Source organism: Dreissena polymorpha, chromosome 3, assembly GCF_020536995.1.
Source record: "Dreissena polymorpha isolate Duluth1 chromosome 3, UMN_Dpol_1.0, whole genome shotgun sequence".
Lineage (NCBI taxonomy): Eukaryota > Metazoa > Mollusca > Bivalvia > Myida > Dreissenidae > Dreissena > Dreissena polymorpha.
Genome location: NC_068357.1, coordinates 109706471 through 109729344, shown reverse-complemented (window position 1 = coordinate 109729344; position 22874 = coordinate 109706471). Strand labels below are relative to the sequence as shown.

The following is a 22874-nucleotide window of genomic DNA, read 5'->3' as shown; positions in this document are numbered from 1 at the left end:
ATTCCTCTTTACTGATCAATGTACTCTCGAAAAGGAGCAGGCATGTAGCCAATGGTTAGAGATTATTCCAAAATCAGCCAATCAAACAACTGAAAAATTAGGATGTATTCATTCGGGCGTCTCCTTGCGGGTAATTTCTCAAACATTCATTGGCTTTCAAAACAGGTCACAACCTTGGTAAGACAGCTATGCAGAATAATCTTTACAATATTTATGCCCGTAGTGCTTTGATTAAAGTATTTTTGCTGTTTCCACCTATCTCTGCCCCCGGTTGCTACGTGACCCGCGTGTTCCTAACAATATGGTTCAGCAGCTACTGTCGGTGCAAAGCCAAGTGGCTTATCAGTTGTGAGCTGCGATAGAACGGGAGCTAAACAGCACGTGTAAGTTAAAATTAAGTTCTTGCTTAAATGGTTAATAAAGATTACTCGATGTGATTGTTGAATAAATGCATGTTGCTAGGCTTACATTGGTTATACTTGATTATTGATTCTGTTCGTTTTATATTTTCAATTTATCGGTAAGCGGCCTATACAATCATGCAAACGAGATAGTTAATAGAGCATGAATGCACTGTTTATGTCGATTGTATAAGTCAAAGATACGATATACCGGTAGACGGTTTTTAATCATTTTCATAATCGTTTTACCCGATTAATCGCGAGTGATGCACAAATAATATGCTATCGGTTTTGATATCCTGTGATCAACAGCCCGCTAATGATGCACCTAAACATAACTAAATAACATATGACAGTTTTACTTTTCACTTGTTAGGTTTCTTAAAATTTAGCCGTCTCCAATAAAGATAAACGTATGAAACGCAGTGTTCGTTTTTTTTTTCAGGACCCATTATATTGCGACGTGCAATGTATGTTTTGTTTTCAATAGTTTTAACGATATACTTAGTTATAACCAACGTATAGAACATTTTATTAATATTTTACTAGCTTATCATTTATTTATTGTTAATATTATTAAATAATTTAATTGTTTATTTTATTTGCATGGAAAATGTGATGTTTTGCATAGCATTCCCACCGAACTATGTAAGAGTATTTACACAGTGTATGTAATTTAAAAGATTTAAAATTTTCAAATTGACAGTTTACTATCAGAAAATATACACACGTCTCGACCTTTGTTCCTTATTGTTTGGAAATGAATCCTGAAAACGAACAAATACTACGCCATAAATAGGGTTTAAATAGTGAGATCAAACAGATACAACAAAAATATAATACACCAACACTAAATATCTGATACTTTTGTTAGACCCGTTGGTTGTTCATGTCAGCTTGTGTTCTCGAGCAAAAGGTTGTCACCAATGCCATTTGTGTGGAAGCCGTGGTAATATTGACAACAAACGAACTTGCATGGTTTAGTAAATATTATTTCTTTGAATGTCAGTTAAAATAAAAACGAAAAAAAGTGCATGGCAACTATTTTGGAGATTTGAGATCTTCTCTCAATATTAATGGGCACTTTGGCCTTTATAGTGAAATGAATAGCTATCTTCGTCATCTAAAAACAATGAACAGGTCAAAACGTTGACAATAGCAAATATACAGTTAGCAGCAATTATTTTTATTATACCTATATGTGATATCTGCAAGAAGTGGTGCATTGGCATGGTGTTTATATCGATTAGTGTTTCTTTGTTCTAGAAAGAGTATGTTCTTTTTTCGGCAGCTGGTTTACGGTAGGGCCCCTGGGTTACTGTTTTGGCTCCCCTGGATCCAGCACGAGGGCTTGTAATCTCGGTATTTAATTGAGGTTTATCAGTTGGCATAGCCGTCAGCTCTTATCTTATCGACAGTATATTTCCGCTCGCATGAAATTTTCTCAAATCTCAACATTTAATCGATGGGATAGTTCTTATTACCGGTTCTACATTCTGGATGCTTCTTTTGAAAAAAAAACACACTCAAGACAGTACGATTGCGTATCCAAGCAATTCAACGTGCTGAACTTTCTTCGTATTTATACTTTTCTTGCAAACGTACGTAGATCAATGGAGATTAACAATGAGACTCGATTGCTGTGATGCTTGATTAACGATCGGAATTTAACATAAAGATCTGGTTTGGATTATTTGCATTCTTAGAAGTGACCGACCAGGTATGAATATCCAAGCGCGAGTTTATCATTAAATCCCGGCTAGATAAACATCGAGCGGCGGGGATTCTTTACGGGTTGGGCAATGGGTCCATTAGTGTTTCCAAGCTTTGAAAAATTGTTGTTTCATGGGGTTTTTTAATCTCTACCGCAATATGTTCATTTACTAAAATGTTATTTCAGTTTTTGAAAATAAAACGGTACAGTGCATCATGTTTTTGACAGAAACATAAGTCAACTGCTTTAAACAAAATATGACTACCTGTATGTTATGTTTTGGGTATTCAACGTTCGCAATAAAAGATAGTTTTGCATTTCAAATTACACCCACTTCATAGAATAACGCAACCCGCTTCCTGTCGCATTTACTAGTATAAGCTGACAGTATACATGTACATGTATTTTGCGAAAGCCGACTTCTTACCCATCAAAGTTAAGATGTAGATACTGCTCCATCAGTTTTACACCATTTGTGTCTGTAACTCTGTACAGAGTAACTCTAAATTTTATAGCAAAACGTACATTCATAGAATAATGTTTAACTGTTCTGTAGACCGTTTTAATAAGCTCTAGTAAATGAGTTGGGATGCTGCATCTTAACATTATTATTATTTGGAGACTTTTTTGACGAAACACTTTTTAAACTTGTCATTTGTTAGTTTAGATTTTGATTTAAATTGTAAATGTGATCATTTGAATACATTCTGAGCGAGATCACAAAAATCGTTCATCCGTGACGATCGGGCGCTTTTAGAGGGGTATGTATAGTTTCATTGTTTTGCACGTGGAAATAGTGAAACTAGTTTTAAAAAAATGAATATTTAAGAGCACAACCGCGCATTTAGGCAAATTGCAGATTACCTGCAAGGTATAGGAGACTTATCTAACGCAACCTTTTTCAAACTTGGAGATCTCACTTATAACTAAAGATTTTCATTTAAAATTGTAGATTTGATCATTTGACTATATTCGATGCAGGCTAACGATAAAATCATTCATCCGTGCCGATCGGACGCTTCAGAACGTTGGGTAGGTAGCCTGCAATTTGCCAAAATGTGCGGTTGCGTTTCTGAATATTATTATGAGCCAAACAATTAAAAAAATCATTTACTGGTAAAAGAACCCACCCAAAATGATTAAATTAAAACAAAATTAAAATAATATTGCGTGTCACCTTTTTCGCGTGCAAAAAAAAAAGAAATTTTCAATAACCTACGTGCTTAAGCGTTCAATCGTCACGGATGAATGATTTTAACGTGAACTTGCTTAGAATGTAGTTAAATGATCACATTAAAAGTTGGACTCAATACCTTAACCCACAACTAAGATATTTAAATTTGAAAAATGCTGCATAAGAAAAGTCTCAAGCGTACACGACAGCAACTGGTTCACGATCCAGATATAACTTTCGAAGGTTTATTGACAAGGTCCCATGATATATACCGGTATTCAAAAGGAATAAAATAGTTAAATTGTAGGAGGTTCAATGTAGCTGTTTGATTTGTTTTATCTAATGCTGCGACTAAGCGAATTGGTAGCATACCTTTTTGATGAGTTAATTTAAATTTATAATTTTCTGAAGCAGATAAATATCTTATCCTAACATGTGTTAAATGGTTGTTCATTTCATGTTGTTGTCATATGACAATTCTATATACGGTAAACATAAGTTAATCATGACAAATAATCACTATCGTGATCGCAACGCATTGTTTTTTCAGTAGCAACAATTGGGTCCCAGGTGAGCTGCCCGTCCGTTCTGCGCTCCGGATCCTACATAGTGAACGAGCCGCAGCGGGACATTGCAGACGACACAAGCTCCTTCTTCGACGAGCCGAGCCAGATTCTGCTTGACAACATGGAGCGAGAGCTTGAGACGGCTGAGGACGCCTTGGAAACGCTAGACGGTGCCGACGATGCAAATAACGACGGCTCTGCCGTGGACGGCGTAGATGACCGTGATGCGGAAGCGGAGAAGGAGGCTGACACGCCGTTGGGTGATGCTGATCAGAATAATGACGTTCAAACAGAAGAGATGGTGCAAGAACCGCCGGGCAATTATGAGGATGACCGTGCAGACGTTGAACAGGAAATAGACGATTCGCATGATGTTAAGGACGATGTGAACAATCATCAGGGTAGTGAACAGGAAGCGCCGTTGGCGAAACCGGAACGCGACAGTGGCCTAAATGTACCCCCTCCATCGCCAAGCAACGGGAAAAACGAGGATGATGACACTAAAATACTTATGAACGATGATTATGAACCTGAAAAACTACAGCACGCGAAAGAATCAACACCGTCACAGGAGGATAGTGTGTTCATTGAATCAGAGATTCACAATATAAATTATTCTACCCCAAAGAAAGAGAAAAAAGAGAAGAAAGAAAAGAAAGTCAAAAAAGAGAAGAAAGAAAAGAAGGAGAAAACAAAGGAAGAGAAACCTCCCAAAGAATCATCACTACCATTGGATCAATCATCAAAACGAATCCACCTTAACTGGACCATACCAGCCGTTTACAAGTAAGTTTTGCTTTTTAAGCATGGTCTTATTGCTCTAAAACCATACTTATCTTATATAAATTCAGTGAAATGTAGAGTGAAGTGTGAACCCAGCAAAATGCATACCATAATTTCGCATACAGTCTAAAGCTGTTTTCTGATGTTAACGTTAAAATAATGATATATTTTATGTTGCTAAAGGGTCAATCGAAGACCGTTTACAGATTTTTTTTCAACTTTGTCAATTTACCCAAACGTGAAAAGGCCCCTTTAAAGACACATTTATTATATGACTCAAACTTGATGAAATCGATTTAAGGTGTTTATCTTAACGATAATATATTTAGGCTAAGTTGGAATCGGGGTCACGTGCGTCCCCACAAACAGGCCATCGGGTCAAGTATTAAGAGAAAGATTGCTACCACTAATTTATGACACAATTTTGATTACACTTGTCAGAAACTTTATTATCCAAAAACGAGGTCACCAGGTCAAATCTGAGAAAAAAAAAACATCGTGGCCATTATCTAAGCCTCATTTATTACTCAATCTTGATGAGACACGGTCAGAATGTTTATCTTGACATTATCAAGACCATGTTTGCATCTGGATAAAGTCAAAGATAATTTGTAGTAACTTTAAATCAGGTGAGCGTTTTATGACAATTAAGACACTCATGTTATATAAATTTGTCATTATTTTTGCAGAAAATACAATTGTTTCATAACTCTTTTTTAAGCAGTACAGCAAATGTTATAAAATAAATAATGGAATACATTACACGCAATTTTAAAAATATTTTTATTTCATTTTAATTTTGTAAACAAAAAATAACAAAAATGCCACGTGAACGTATGCATTACGTACATGAACTTCAAATATGTTTTAATTGCTAAGGTGTTATCATCTGAACTGATCGTAAAAATCGCAACTGGGGCAACTGTTCTGATGAAAGCTTAGAACAGAATCCCCCATACGTGATTTTATCTAACATACTGATACAGAACTATATATTGAGATTGGCGTAACATCATGAGCATATTTATTTATGAGTATTCCAGTAACATCATTGATTTTGGAGTTTGGAGTTCGGTAGTGCGTTCAGTTACAGCGATCGTTCGCTATAGTTCGCGAACGGTCGCGAACGTTCGCTATTGAACGCTCGGTTCGCCGCGAACGTTCGCGAACCGAAGCGAACCCTCTCGGGAGGTAGTTCGCTATAGTTCGCAAGCGAAACCAAGATGGCGGACAAATAAATATGTTGTATTTGTTCAGTGTAACTTCGATATGTTTTCCTTTTTTGTAGTACATAAAATAAATTGAACAATAAACAAAGTGTATAGGAGGTTTTGGGGATTCCGATAATGACGCCACGTTTGCGCATCCTCAAATTTTGGCCGTCAACACTGCGGTCATTCTGCTATTGTTTGCGTTTGATGATCCGCATCGTGAATAGGTTTCAATCATATTCGGGACCCTTTTTAAGAACAACAAAATACTCAGAAATTGAAATTCTTTCAGATTAAATAGAATCCAATGAATGAACACAAATAAGGACGAAAACAAACCACAAAATGATTGATTCATAACATAACATAAAGAAACTATTTGAACCTATATGTCCGTAAAAACTTACCTTGTTGCAGATTAACTTAATCCTCTTGAAACATGTAAATGTTTTTATTTAATTGTTTACACCAATTTTGACACTCCTTATTTCAGCATTTTTAACCACCCATTGTTTAATTGCCCCTTTGTTCATCACAAACCGATTATCTCGATATGATCGGATACTGTCCAGACAATTACTAAGAAAACATGGTGTCATAAACCCAGGGACCTATATTTGTATGACTCAGTATGTGGTCATTAACCACATGTGTCTGGTCATTAAGCACAATTTATGATACCTCCGTGTCATCTCTTGGCATAATAAGCCAAAAACTTAACAGTTGCTTTAATAATATATTTGAATATATTTAAAAAATAGGCGTAAATTTGTCCGAAATGGATTAACAGGAACTATAAAGTATATAGCCAGTATATTAGCCAGTTTAAACATAACACTTAAGTGTTTTATAATGACAATACATTTAAAATATTGTACAAATTTACTGCTACACAATTATGGTATTAAACGGGTACCTGCAAATGTAAACCGATATAATAACGTGTAAAGATCGTGCGTTACTGCAGTGTTCGAAACATCATCGTGAAAACAAGCAATCGCGTTTGATCATAATATGGATATAAAATACTTGGGTAAAATAAATGTATAGATTTATGGTATAATACAATGCCAGATTTGTATCGCTCATTATCACTACAAAAGAGTTTTCAATATACGTGTACATTCAAAGACAGTTCAATTCGCAAAATATGCAGGTGTTTTTTTTTCCATTTGAAAGCTAAAATTTATTAATATTTTCATTAAATGTAAACGAAACGAAAATTCATTCAATGTAAAAAAAATACAACTACATTTGAAGATTGTAATGTAGTGCGCTATTTAAGGGCTTCGTTTTATAACTGATTCAATGCAACTCTTACACTTAATTTCGATCGCTAATGAAAAAATAACACTATCGCATCCACACCACTTATAATTAAAATCAAATTATTATAGGTCTTATTATTTTTGAAATATCTGTTTGTTAAGTACTTTCTGTGTTATTACGCCATCAAAATCGCAATCAATTTTTTGGGAGCCGCCATCTTGAAACGTTCGCGCCGAACTTATCGTTCAATAAGACCGAATCGGAAACGAACGATCATTGGCGAACGTTCGCTGTAACTGAACGCACTACTGGCTACCTTAAGCAACTGAATACTCTCCGAATGCAATCATCATGGGCGGGCTTTATGTTATATACATGGTATGGCGATAGTAGCTCGTTTGATCATCAAAGAGCAAAATCATCGTTCTTAAACGAGAAGTCATTGTAGCACCTCAATATGCCCCAACTTGAAAACTGCGTAGTTTAATATAGTAATTAGCGTTTCAATTGAAATAATTTTTGCTATAGAATTCACACTATTTTCGCACCATCTTTATGTATTGAGCGCTGAACAGTTATGTGTCTATGTCTTGCCACTTGTGTATATCCACCGTATCATAATCGTGATTTAAGTTCTTATTACTGACCGATTATAAACAGGGACATACTTATACATGTGTTTGTAAAGGTTGCCTGTTATAGGTCACAATATACTAAAAGATTTCCTTAACAAATTCAATGCGAAAGCAATAACTTTAACAAGAAAAAAGTCAACGTGTTTCGCATAGACATCCACATAAACATACCTTTTCTTAAAGAGCATTCCAAGCCGAATTGATTTTAAAAATAAAAAAGATAGGTCATGTAGTGTGATAGAAAGGACTTGACGCGAATCAATGGTCACTGTTTAAGACCATCTTTTTACCGGCTTCTCTCCAGTTGATGAGAGTTTCCCGCCATCTGTCCAAGTCTTATGTACTCTCCAACCTAAAAGCAAAACACTGAATTTGTAGTATACAACAATGTTTTCCCTACCAAATGCACACATAAATATTCAAAAATAAAGCACATACAGAGACAGTGCTCCAGCTAGGCCTAAATTGAAGGGCGCACCGCCCTGCCCTCCCGAACCTCCGCCCTGCCCTTCCGAACCTCCGCCCTGCCATTCCTAGGGCCCCCGCTGCCCTTAAAAAAGTCTTATGTAGTCTCCAACCTAAAAGCAAAACACTGAATCTGTAGTATACAAAAATGTTTTCCCTACCACATGCACACAGAAATATTCAAAAATAAAGCCCATACAGAGTCTGAGAGAATTGTGTCTTCAAATAAATGACGTTCCATTTTTAGAGGGTAAAGCATTGAACACCAAAAGTATTTAGTATACTGTAACGATCTTGCAACAACTGTTAATGAAATAGTTAATTAACTGGAGTATAAATGAGATAAATGTGAAAGACAGAAAAAGCATCACCGGCCTTATAAAATAAAAAGTACGAGTGACTGCGTTGATCGTTGTACACAATTTAGGATACGACATATGTATTTACTGTCGTGTTGGAAGGGAGATATTGACTTTATATTTCAAGTTCGCCGTGCCGTAATGGATAAGGTGTCCATCTAGCGATCGGGAGGTCACGGGTTCGATCCCAGTGTGCGTTCTTTACATCTTCCCTCAAAGACACCAATAACTGGTTATAGGCCCAGGAAACGGACTCGAGAGCGTTGCTATAAGCCCGAGGCTTTCGATGCAATCGAGCTAAAATAAATAGGTTTAAACTAAATTTCAAGTACTGTCGTATGCATCCACTGCAACACGCTCAATGAAACAAATATAGAAAACATGACAGCCATTAACAGTATATTAGTATAATGTTTTAAACACCGCCGTGCTGCATGAGCGTTGTTATTTAATGTAAAATAATATAATGTTAAAGCGGGTATATACGATTTTTATATGTGCTGAATTGTAAAATATTGATACAAATATGTTATAATAACACACAATATGCAAGAAAAATGAAACATTTAAGGCGAATTTTATAAAATACAGCAAATACAAATTAGCGCCCCGAGCCGATTGTGACGAAGATAATTCGTAATTATTTTCCTACAATAACCGATGCATTCGTCTTTTTAGTAAGTGTTCATGTGTCGTATGAATCGATATCGCTGCAGGAATTTCAAATGAACCGTTAAACTAAATTTAGATTCACATCGTACATGCATGATATACATGCTGGTGAATTCGGCTGTACAGCCTTTTTCGATTTCAGAATTAAATATCTGGCTTATTTAGCATTTTTCGACACATGTTCTTCTTAACTTTTATTTTAGTTTATATTGCAATATATGTATAACAAGTTTTTTACACATTTTATATTAATCAATAAATATTTGACAAGATCGTATATACCCGCTTTAAGATAGATTATTTGGTCTATAGCCATATCTATTTAAAGCGGGTATATACGATTTTTATATGTGCTGAATTGTAAAATATTGATACAAATATGTTATAATAACACACAATATGCAAGAAAAATGAAACATTTAAGGCGAATTTTATAAAATACAGCAAATACAAATTAGCGCCCCGAGCCGATTGTGACGAAGATAATTCGTAATTATTTTCCTACAATAACCGATGCATTCGTCTTTTTAGTAAGTGTTCATGTGTCGTATGAATCGATATCGCTGCAGGAATTTCAAATGAACCGTTAAACTAAATTTAGATTCACATCGTACATGCATGATATACATGCTGGTGAATTCGGCTGTACAGCCTTTTTCGATTTCAGAATTAAATATCTGGCTTATTTAGCATTTTTCGACACATGTTCTTCTTAACTTTTATTTTAGTTTATATTGCAATATATGTATAATAAGTTTTTTACACATTTTATATTAATCAATAAATATTTGACAAGATCGTATATACCCGCTTTAACCAAATTATATCTATCTCTTTAACCATAACTTCATTTTTGTGTTTGAACCATCACACAATCTTTAATTTATTTAAGCAATACCTTATTGTTGTCAATGCCGTGGACGCTTTCCAAGATGTTTTACTTGTGTCATCGCGATGTAAATCGTTCTATCGAAGTTTGAATTTTCTGTTCGCGAAAAACCATAGTTTAAAACTGCCGAAATAAAAATCATAGATCGACAACCGACAAAAAAGATTGCTACCTCTGACAACAAAACTCGTGGGGTACAGAAATTTGTTGTATACGTGTGATAACGTAACATGAATGCAGCCAATATAATATATAGTGCCAGAAAAAAAAACAGAAGTCTTTGATATGCATTCATATCACTTTCACGTAACTGCACATTGGCAAATAGATAAGCAGCTGGTGTGATACGCTTTCGGTTGAATATGTCGAAACGTGTGATTTCCCCTGGGACCCCCTGCCCCAAATCTCATCACGAGCGGCATTTTTTTCGAAAACGTGAAGTGCTTCATTAAATGTTCAGAACTAAAACATGTAGAAATATCCTGTTGAAAATAATAAATATATTTTGCGAAGTGCATGCAAGATTATGACCATTTGATCAAAGTAATTAACATACATGCTGTTTCGTTATGCAATTATGTACACCACAGGCAGCAGTATCATAAATTTACCCCCCCCCCCCCCCGGGACCCTACCCCTCCCCCCCCCGAGCTTACCCCAGGGGTTCCAGATTGTTAAATGTACACCTATTGTGTATGGTTTGACTTTTCAACAACGAATATTGACAAAAATACACAGTTTTAAAAAATAACCCTCGATTGTGGAACACTGGACGTGACCTTTTTCATCGAAAACACACATGTTCCCATGCAATTGCCGACAAAATCCAACTGGATTCGTTAAAAGACAGTAAAAGCAACGTGATTACACAACTAACCGATCTCCTGCTCGGCTAATAACTTTAAAATTCAATTAAATTTGACTTTCTCGCTATGTCACTCGGTGTTTCATCTACACATGTACACCATTTTAATTTTATAACGCGTCATCTGGTTGGTTGTTCTCATTGTGTTGGCCAATGATATGGCGTTTTAGAACCGAGTATTCGATCGACAAAATATTACAGCAAAACACAGACATGTTAAATTCGCTGTATATCTCGACTTTACTCCCCGCAAATTTTCTTATTGGAGCCCTAATTAGGTCATCCCGCTAAGAAATTTCGCACCGAGTAAAGTCAATATACTAGTATAGAGCGAATATTACTTTGAAATGAAAGCCAGTAACTTTCTTCCTAATATGGCTGGAAAGTGAGCGGAATAAAAAATAATAATACAAGTAATACAGGGTATAAAACGACGAAAAATACCTGCCTCGTCATGGACGTCGCCATCTTGTTTGTCAGGTGATTCCCTTCTCTGTTACGTTTTGTAAGATTTTGTAAGATATCTCACTTTTGCTATATCGTGTTCGTGTATTTATTTTCGTTAAGAATCAACTAAAAGCTAACTAAATGTTTACATATAACATTCAAATTCACAATAAGCTGTAAATCTATTTCTTGCTTTGAAAGTATTGACATAGCTTGATTTTGATGTTACTGTTGCGGTCCTCTATTAAACATTTAATTATTCGTAATTGTCATAACCACCGATAACGTTATTCTCGTAAAATCGATATCTCAATGTTCTTTACCTAATGATCGAAACGTAATTTAAACTAAGTGTGTGGCAATTCATCGTTAAGACCTGTACCGCCTATTCGTGAAATGATGCTTAAATACGGCTCCGAGATTTCAGCAGAAAATATTAAGAGCCTAACATTAAGTACCCTTGGCTAGCTGCGAATAATTAGTCATAATTTACGAGCTCAAGAGCCACTTTGTAATGAGTAAATATCCTGTACGTTTCCATGGCAACCACGTCGTTTTGAAGACGTCGGAATGTGGAAATATAAATAATTGATAATCAGTTTCATCTTGATGAAAAATCGAGATCTTTTCGCATTACCCTAACTTTTTTAATATCCGGTTTATTTGAATATTATCGTAATTTCTATAAAATGTGTATTATCATTCCCCACCATTCATAAAGACGCTATGTAGGATAGACATGTTTATCACATGCCATACCCTGTTTCCCATGTAATATAACCATTACGAATATTTTTATCTTACACACGTGTAATATACTTTTTAAGCGTTTTCATTGGCTTATTTAAAATAAGTTATTTTCGTTCGATTGACCAATCGCATTTTGTTATTTTGCTGAAATGACGTTGCAACGTCAAATGACGCCACGAAATGTAAACAACATTCAGGATTTACCATTATGTTTGCGTAATATTTATTTAATTTGCTAATTTAAAAGCATGTGATCAAAAAGATCTGACACTCTTTGTCATTTCATACCATATTTTATTAAACTCGTCCAGGAAATTCGTTAGTAAGCTCGCCAAAGACTCGCTTACTAACACAATTTCTGAACTCGTTTAATAAAATATGGTATGATATGACAACTTGTGCCAGATCTTATATATATTTTAACATCAGTCACCATAACTTGCTGAGTGAATGGATTCAGTTTTAAGTATTTTGTAGGCACATAAGATTGATGAAAGTTAGTATCCCATGGTATCCGCTTATTTCGAAAACTTAGAGTTTCCAATGTTAACTTGTGTGTTATTTTGGTTGCGAATTCGCCCCAAAATAAAATGTTTTGTACATGCGTTTTTATCAATAATTGTAGTTCTCAAAGTCGACAAAATGCATGTGTATGTACATTGATGCAACACCTCACCTGTCTGTAGCCTACAAGATATCATAAAAAAATACTTCAAGTACGTCAATAAAACTGCCGACCATTGAGGCAGTGTCTGATTGAACATTAAGTGCTCGTACAAGTGCGGATCACACGTTGCCGACGATATGGCCTCGGCCTGTGGAGAAGGTATCACTCGATCAAATTGTCGACGAAGCGTTTTCAGTTCTCACCGCGTACACCCATTTTTACATCCAACTAAATAATTGTATATCTATATGTGCCAGTTCTATTTCCCATGACTTGGTGTTTGCTCCCAGGTTTGAATGCCATTTAGCATTTACTCCATAACTTTTTCCTGGTACCCAATGCGTATATGCACTATTTTTTTATATTTCATTGGGGACTACTCTGAAAAATGAATGTTTGAGGTGCGCTTATTAAATTATTGTGCTTTTGTCAAAAACCCAATGTCGATATTATTTTCTGAGGATGTCAAAATGTAAAAACCTGATTTATTTATAGTTTAATATATGCAGAAAAGATTAAAGGAGACGAAATTCCAAGTGTCATGTCCTCATCATTCAGTCATGAACATGCGCGTGAAAAAAGTCTGTTATTTAATTAGTGAATTTATATTTATCCTATCTGATGTATTGTGTTACATTCATTGAATACCGGTAGCTAGGGTATTGTTTAAAATAAAAAATATTGCATTATACTGACAGGTCAAAAGCATCGAGGAAATCAACACAAATCTTATGAGTACAACTTGTATAAAAACAACATCAACAATCCAGTGCATGCCTAATGGCATTGTTCTTGCGAATACAAAAAAAAAATAATACGAGCGACTGACGCTAACTTACTAACTTACTGAATCCCTGTTTCGCATTAGTTATCACACAGCTTCATGTTATGATGTTTACTCTGTGTCGTCCGTATCATGCTTGTTACCGAAAACCTTGGCAACGAAAATCATGATAATGATACTAATTTCCTTCAAACGAACCAGCACAGGAATCCGAAATCTGCACAAATTACCGAATCTGCGGCAGCGCGTGGCAGGGGAGCCCCGGGTCGAAGCAAGCAGTGGGCTTTAGCGAACCGACCTGTGTGTGTTTTACTCTGTAGAACTTAGGCCATGAATGTGAGTGGTTATGACGACGCTGAAGTTCAGTGAACCAATTAAGTGCGGTGTTTTCGCGAGCGAGTGAAAAATTATGATGTTTTAATAAACCAATTTATTATATTTTCTTTGATCTGGTGTTTATCCTGGCTGCAATTTGGAAAAGTACTGTTTAATATATATTTATTTTGATATAGGATTTGGGGACTTTTATTAACGTTAAGCGGATATCTGCAATCTGAAAGTGGAGTGACGTCATTAGAAGTGCATCTGCAGTCAAGTGTTGTTCGTTGAGCGGGGTCTCCATTCTGTGCATTCTCGAGGATAATTTGTTCCACCTGCCCTTACATAAATACGAGACAAGAAGAATAATAGAATCATATTGCTTCCATAGGGACGCTGTAATTACCCTACATATAGAGACTGTATATGTTTCATATACCATCTGTGTACGACCATGCAAGCATGTTCTCATTGTTCTGACACCAATGTAGCCGTCGTGTTCTGAAGAAACTCAAGTCAGTGTGTGCCTCGTTGTACTTCCGGTTGACATAAAGTGTTTAAAATGTCGAAAAGGTTGTTTGGAGTATATAATTCTTACATAGGCAGATCAAAATGATGTTTAGGATTACTGAGATGTTGCGTGTTATTGATTCTGGATTACCTTTTCCGCTTTAGTGACAAAGTCATAGATTGCTGTGGCGGATACCGAGACATTTTTATGTGCACCTATTTAAACTTTTTTGTCCTATCGTTAATTTTCTCACAGTATGCCAATAATATTCTCCTTGTTTGCCTAATTTGTATTACCATTCTTCATTCTTAATGCTCCACATTTTATCAAACTGTTTACCTTATGTATCGTGCTTGCCGATTCGAAATTGCAACAATATAAACGTTCCCAAAAATAATACGAGAAAAAGGCGATGCCAACAGCATCTTTTCATTAGAAATTTCAGCGCTAACTAAAATTAAGATATAATCTGGGACGGAAATTGCTGTATTTATAAGGCCTTTATTCAAACATTGGTTTCCTGGGTAAATCTAAGGGCCCTGGACCAGCAGGTCTCCAGAATTTCTAAGAAACCTCACACGCATATGCACTCAATACAAATAGGTACTGAAGGAAGAAGATCCACACTTTTAAGTATTGTCAATATTCATGTATATTTCTGTATATTACTGACCCGTCGTTCATTCGTGATCGTGTGGTCGCAGTAAAATGTCAGTCTCTTTCTTTGTACAACAGAACCTGCCCGTTCATTCGTGCTGCTTTCGTTGTTACAAGTTAATTGTTAGTCGCTTCACATGAATAGCTGCACGTTAATTCGCGGTTGCTGTCAAAATGTTATACTTTGTCCCTGTGTTATTGACTTCACGTTCATTCGTTGTTGCAAGAAGTGTTAGTCTCTTTCCTTGCATTACTGAACTTTAACCCATTTATGCCTAGCGTCTATAAAAAAAAGCCTTGGCAAACAGCGTAGACCCAGATGAGACGCCGCATGATGCGGCGTCTCACCAGGGTCTGCGCTGTTTGCTTAAAGGAATTTCTGTAACAAATATTCATATAGAAATAAATATACTAGACATCTCTAATTTTGGAAATAAATTGGTCCAATTTAGAAGGATGGGAGAGTCCACTAGGTATAAATGGGTTAATTCATGATTGTGTGGTTGTGTGGTTGTGACGTTTATTCATGATTGTTTTTGTGTGTTTGTAGGTCCTCGCTAGTGAAGCTCCTGTGCGGCCTGTACGCGCTGATCGTGGTCGTTCTGGGGATCGTGTTCGCCACCTCGACCAGCCTCACGATCCAGGAACGCTCGCACAAGTACTACCTCGAGGTAATACCGCACAGTAGACTGATAAGGATTTGACACAAAAAGTTAAATTCTCCCAAACGTTTGTTAAATTTATTTAAAAGCACACATACTTAATTACACACACAGAATTATGATAAGAAATAATTATAAACGAATTCAATAAGTGGCGATAAAAATGACGAAAACATAAATGTTAAGACAAAAAAGATACCATCATAACATATATTGATTATATAAATATTGAATACAATTGTATTTGATATTACTGCTTTCATATAAAATCTTCAATTACCTATTTAGTCGATTAATATAATGCCCACATATTTACTATCGATCTTTAAACGGTTACGTAATGGGAGATGGTATATGCATTACGTCATTATTTTGACGCGTATCTTAACGTGTTAGTTGAACATAACACAATGTCAATCTGCTTATTACCTCATTACCAACTTTTACCTTGCATACTGTTGATTTGTGTTCATTCAGTAAAACAATCCACATCGTATATCTATTATAACTTGCGAGTGTTGCGCTATGTACACGTACTTCATGTCCGATCAGATAACACGAAGTCTTTTAATTCCTTGGCATTTCAACGATAAACTCTAAATACGCAATCGGAGACGTGAGATAGGAAGGATCCCTATGCCGCTCATATGATGAATGCAATGTTAGATGCAGTTTAAATATATTCAGTATGTATATATTTTGTAACTTATGATGTTATACACATATATGACACACGTGGAGCTGAATTGCACGTGACAATTAATCATTTCAGGTCTTCCTCGTTTACCTTTACACGGGCTCTCTCATTGTCCTCCTGTACTTCCAACTCGGGCTGCTGCGAGGGGTCAAAGTCAAGAACAGCTACTTCGACACGAATATCAAGGTGTCCATCCGACCCGACGGTAGCATCCAGAAGTCGCCGTCGGCTACGCCCACTCCGCACAGGTACGCGAGCGTCGCGTTGCGATCTGTTGCTAGACAACGTATGTTTGCCTCTTCCCATTTTATGGTGAATTTTGATCATTTTATTCATGTTTGAGAAAAAACACGAGATTAGTCATCTTACTCATCACGAACGTTGCCATCTTAGTCTTATAGTTGCGTCAAGATGGTTCTATAGAAATTATTCATCTTTTACTATAAAACTTTGTATAATTAACGCCCTTAATTGTTAAGAAACATATGTATCGAACATACGCGTATATTGATCTATAATTTTTTTATGCATGTCATTAACCCATTAATTTTATGCTTAGTGGACTCTCCCATCCTTTTAAATTGGATCAATTTATTTCCAAACTTAGGGATTTCTGGTATATTTATTTCTATATTTAGAATATTTCTTACAGAAATTCCTTTAAGCAAACAGCGCAGACCCTGATGAGACGCCGCATCATGCGGCGTCTCATCTGGGTCTACGCTGTTTTCCAATGCCTTTTTTCTAGACGATAGGCATAAATGGATTAAATAAAATACGGTTGCCATTACGTAGTCGCATACATTCAACACAAATTATAAGATAATTGTGGAATTTTGTGTGTGCATTTAATCCTGAATGTTAATATTAATATCAATATTGAGCTCGGAATCAAATTGTTTACATAATTTTATTGCAAGAAAGAAAAACAGAGGTGTTTAAACAATAATAAAGCTGAAATACGCGATTAGAATTTCATAAGTATACTTTATGGTGCTTTATTACTGTTGCATTGTATACTTCTCGCCGACTAGTATTTGTTCACAAAATTCATCGAATATACTACGAGCATAACTACAGCAAAATACGTTTTGTTAAAACGATCAACATTCTAAGTTCATGCTTTTTCTCGGCAAATTAGAATCCTGGGTTTTACGGTTCAAAAGCTTTGCAAAGCGGAATGCTTGTTGCAGATGAACTGTATATTTGGCTCCATGCCAATAACGCGTCAAACAGATATCCAAACAACCTAATTCATCCGCGTTTTATTTTAAACGATTCTTTTCCAGAACCAGTACGTGCACTTAAAGTGAACAAAACACTTGAACATTCTACCAGTAAAGCTTTTGAGAAAACAGCAAAAATGTGTTGTTCCTCTTGTTACCTTGACCTGATTGGGGTATTTATGTTCTTATCCCATTTGATGGTTTTATACTTTGGAAATAAATTAAGTGTTACCACACATTGTGTGCTACATATAAATAAGCACCTTAAATATTGTATATTTTTCATCGGAGTATTTTCTACTTTGTTTCCATTTACATAAATGTTTTATCGGTTATTTTCTAACGCTTGTGATATGCAGTATCGAAACGTTTAAGTTGTTTGTAATCTATCAAAATTGTTGTATTCATATTCTATCAAATAACTTCTTAAAAATAATGCAGCGCAATTTGTTTAGACTTTGTAAACGGGGTGTCTTTCTTTGCATATTACGAGGAGATTTACTCTGTTGGAATATGCTCATATTCTCTTTCGGTGATGAAAAAAGTACTGTACACGTTTTTCAAAATTCCATCTATCTCAATTGTTCAAGCGCTGGACTGGATATCGGGTAGTTCGAATTTCAGCCAAGGCGCAATAGTAGCGTGGGTCTGAAATCATGTCTTAACGTACATTTTCCCTTCATATGAACTAAGAACGATAGTATCTGGCATGCTGTTGAAAATTGCAAAATTATTAACATACAAACAAATTAACGAACGATCAGACGAAGCAATAAATCACCAAAAGAACAATCGCAATAATGTCACTTTTTATCATTGGTACAAGTAGGGCGCACGAGGTGCTGGCTGATGACGTCACACTCGAGAATGGCCGAGGCTTGGAGGAGATCTCATTGGCCAGTCGGCATAGTCAGCTGGTACTTCCGGCAAACGGGGGCGTGGCGCATGTCGGGGAGGGCATCAACTTTTACCTCCGCCTTGGGGCTCTAGGTTAGTGTTCTTGATTTTTCTTGAAATTATTTCAAGTGCGGTATATACAATTTGAACTTAATTTTATATTATTTAAGGCAGAACATCTTTACAACTGTGCCACATTTGTATTTTAAAGCAGCGTTAACAAGGAATACACATGTACACACTTAACAATTGCATTGTGTCATTTACTAATATTTCTTCTATACACCGGGAAACTACAAAGTGATATTTCGAAGTATATTTGTCCCTTTCCTTTCACCACCACCTGTCGTTCTGTTACCCCGGGCAACTGCAAAGTGATATTTTGAGGTATATTTGTCCATATCCTTTAACCGTCACATGTCGTTCTGTTTCCCAGCGTTCGCGTTCGGCAGCGTGACCCTGGACGGTCTGCACATCGCCTCGTACTTCGAGAGTCCCGAACTGAAGACGTGCGACAGCGATATCTTCATCTTCGTCTACGTCATGCACCTGTTCTTCACCTTCGTACAGACCTTCTTCCTTTTCAAGAACCACAAGGTAAAATGTTTGTAGCAATTCAATGGTGGTACTTCACGGGTGGATACGTTTACATAGATAAAGGTACTTATTACGTAGGTAACTTAAAGAGCACTCGTAACATGGTGATATTTTGCGCGATGGTTGTATTTTCCACGCAATTGCAATTATGATACAGATCACGTACGTCCAATGTTTATCCAGAGCACTGATGTACGATTGAGAAATTGTGCATGTATGTATGAGGATGATACTGAGCACGTAAGTACAATGTTTAAACTGAGAACGTAAGTACGATGGTGATGTTGAGCAATTAAGTACGATGGTTATCGGTTTACTGAACACGTAAGAACGATTGTTATACTGAGCACGTCAGTACAATGTTTATACTGAGCACGTAAGAACGATGGCGAAACTGAGCACGTAAGTACGATGGTTACCGGTATACTGAGCACGTAAGAACGATGGTTATACTGAGCACGTCAGTACAATGTTTATACTGAGTACGTAAGAACGATGGCGAAACTGAGCACGTAAATACAATGGTTACCGGTATACTGAGCACGTAAGAACGATGGTTATACTGAGCATGTAAGAACGATGGCAAATCTGAGCACGTAAATACGATGGTTACCGGTATACTGAGCACGTAAGAACGATGGTTATACTGAGCACGTAAGTACAATGTTTATACTGAGCACGTAAGAACGATAGCAAAACTGAGCACGTAAGTACATGTACGATGGTGATATTAAGCACGTAAGGACGATGGTAAAACTGAGCATGTAAGTACAAAAGTTATACTGAGCATGTAAGTACGATGGTTATTCTGAGCACGTAAGTACGATAGTTATACATAGCAAGTAAGTACGATAGTGAAACTGAGCACGTAAGAACAAAAGAGATACTGGGCACGTAAGTACGATGGTGAAACTGAGCACGTACGAACGAAAGAGATACTGAGCACGTAAGTACGATGGTGAAACTGAGCACGTAAGAACGAAAGAGATACTGAGCAAGTAAATACGATAGTGAAACTGAGCACGTTAGAACGAAAGAGATACTGAGCACGTAAGTACGATGGTTATACTAAGCATTTAAGTACAATTGGGCTACTAAGCACATAAGAACGACGGTGATACTGATCACGTAAGTACGATGGTGATACTTAGCGCACGGGTACGATAGTTACACTGAGTACGTAATTACGATGGTGGCACTGAGCACGTAAGTACGACAGCGATACTGAGCACGTAAGTACGATTGTGATACTGAGATCATGAGTACTATGATAATACTGAGCACGTAAGTACGATAGTGATACTGAGTAAGCAAGTACGATTGTGATACTGAGCACGCTGGTACGATAGTGATATTGAGCACGGAGGTACGATCGTGATATTGAGTACGTTTGGGTGATGGTTGTAATTTCCACCTAGGTACGAGGAAGATACTATGCACGCAGGTATGATAGATATACTGATCACGTAATGACAATGGGGATTCTGAAAACGAAGCTGTGATGGTAATAATGAACACAAACGTACGATGGTGATGCTTAGCACCTAGGTAAAATATTGAAATTTTCACTTTAGTTAGATGGTAATAGTGACCACGTAGTACGTTGCTACGATGGTGATACTGAACACGTGGATACGATGTTCACGCTGGCACATAGTGACGACAATTATAATGCCCACGGTGGAAAGATGGCGATACTGAGCACTTATGTATAACGATGGTACGTTCCACGTAGATGCGATGGTTATAGTGAACACGTTAGAGATTATAATAATTAAACGTGTTATGTGGGTACGATGATGTTACTTTCCAAATTACTTTCTGGTACAATTCAAATGAACCCGTTTGTGTGTCGCTACGCATGTATGGTGTGCCGATGTTTCAGCTGGTGATAGACAAGCAGAAGGCCCTAGTGCGGTTCGGTATGATGCACATCATGGCCACCAACCTGTGCGTGCTGCTCGTCACCGTCATCGCGGAAACAGCCGAGGACTTCCGACAAGAGGACTTCATCAAGCGCAATAAAAGTACGTCCCATTTCTTAGATACTTAGTTGTTAAGTTCTCATGTGACCTAAATCGCCACTGTACAATTATGGACATAACGTTACTCGTGTATGCAGCAGTATTTGGGCAGGATACCACTCAATTGAACATTTAAAAATCGTATCAGATATATATATGCTATTTAAAATCGTTGTTATTTTGCATTTTACACACAAAAATTACTTAAATGACGCTGTCTATTGCCATTCGAATTAAAGTGACCTCAAATCGTGTGTCAATATATATATGCGAAATGTCACGTCCACAAGTGCTTAACTTTAAACATTTGTTAGTTGCATAGCGATTAGTTGAGATCCGAAAAAGATCTATTTCTATATTAGTAATTTTATACGCGCAGTTTCATTTCTTGTTGTTGCAATATTAATAAATTATTTATTAATTAATTAATAAAGCCGATGACTATCGGTCCAATAACACTTCGTTGCAGCAATCGACCATTCACGCGTTTGTATTTGTATACAATTGCACATACATGTACGTCTGTATCTTTTCTTCCCAACGCGCTACAGCCGGCGGCCCGTTAAAGTCTTGTTATGAGGAGATCACCCTGGCACGGTCAGCGTCGCCGTACCTGTTTCCCTGCACGGTCATCTACAGCATCATCGGCGCCGGAATCGTGTACCGCCTCTACCAGTACGTCGGGGTCAAGGTCAGACAGCGCTGGCCCAGCCACACGTCCTTGACCAGCTCCGTGCCGCAAGGTTGGTGTGACGTCACGTTAACCCATTTATGCCTAGTGGACTCTCCCATCCTTCTAAATTGGATCAATTTATTTCCAAAATTAGGGATGTGTAGTATATTTACTTCTATATTTAGAATATTTCTTACAGAAATTCTTTTAAGCAAACAGCGCAGACCCAGATGAGACGCCGCATGATGCGGCGTCTCATCTGGGTCTACGCTGTTTGCCAAGGCATTTTTTTCTAGACGCTAGGTGTGACGTCACGTAATGAAGAACGAAATTTATGTTGCCAATTTATACATAGATTGTTGGTAGAATTAGGTATCTAAGCAAGAGGGCGAAAAAAATATCTTCATTATTTTAAGTTTAATATAAAACGACAAATGCATGTTTGCATTTTTAAACATTTACTATTACATTGTATAAAACTCAACAAAATACGCAGACGTTATTAGTTGGCTCAACGCTAATGTGTGTATTTATGTTTATTGAACAAATGAGTACTTCTTTCCGCTCGAGCTTACATTAATTAGCCTATTCGATATGAACATACACACGAAATATCTTTCAAAAAGATATTGATTTTGGTCAATAAATGTTTTTATCTCAATGATAAACTTTCAACAACACCAACCAAAATCAACGCTGCATACCTTTAAAAAAAATATTTCTTCTTAATACTAATACGAAAATTCCATGTATTCTTTCGGTCCAACTTGCGGGAAATGTTCTCAAGATTTCATTGGACATTTGCAAAGATCAAGTTAAGTCAAAGCCTGGGTTAGACAGCTACGAAAAAATAAGAAATCTATCTTTTACCGCCATATCTCTCCGAAAATCTGATAGGAGCCAGCTGCAGTGGCGCGCGTAAAGTTCGGCTATCTAAAATCTCTGCCCCGTCGGCATAATT

General features: G+C 36.7%; 1 protein-coding gene across 1 annotated transcript in view; it reads left to right on the top strand.

Moving 5' to 3' along the window:
• The first annotated feature begins 361 nt into the window (after positions 1-361).
• LOC127870985 (proton channel OtopLc-like) overlaps positions 362-22874 on the top strand; it is a 27897-nt gene continuing 5384 nt past the window's right edge. The window contains exons 1-8 of the mRNA XM_052413596.1: positions 362-383; positions 3843-4641; positions 15688-15808; positions 16572-16744; positions 18549-18712; positions 19056-19216; positions 21102-21243; positions 21792-21983. Of these exons, the coding sequence (XP_052269556.1) occupies positions 3977-4641; positions 15688-15808; positions 16572-16744; positions 18549-18712; positions 19056-19216; positions 21102-21243; positions 21792-21983 (1618 nt within the window). The 5' untranslated portion in view covers positions 362-383; positions 3843-3976. The remainder of the gene's footprint in view (positions 384-3842; positions 4642-15687; positions 15809-16571; positions 16745-18548; positions 18713-19055; positions 19217-21101; positions 21244-21791; positions 21984-22874) is intronic.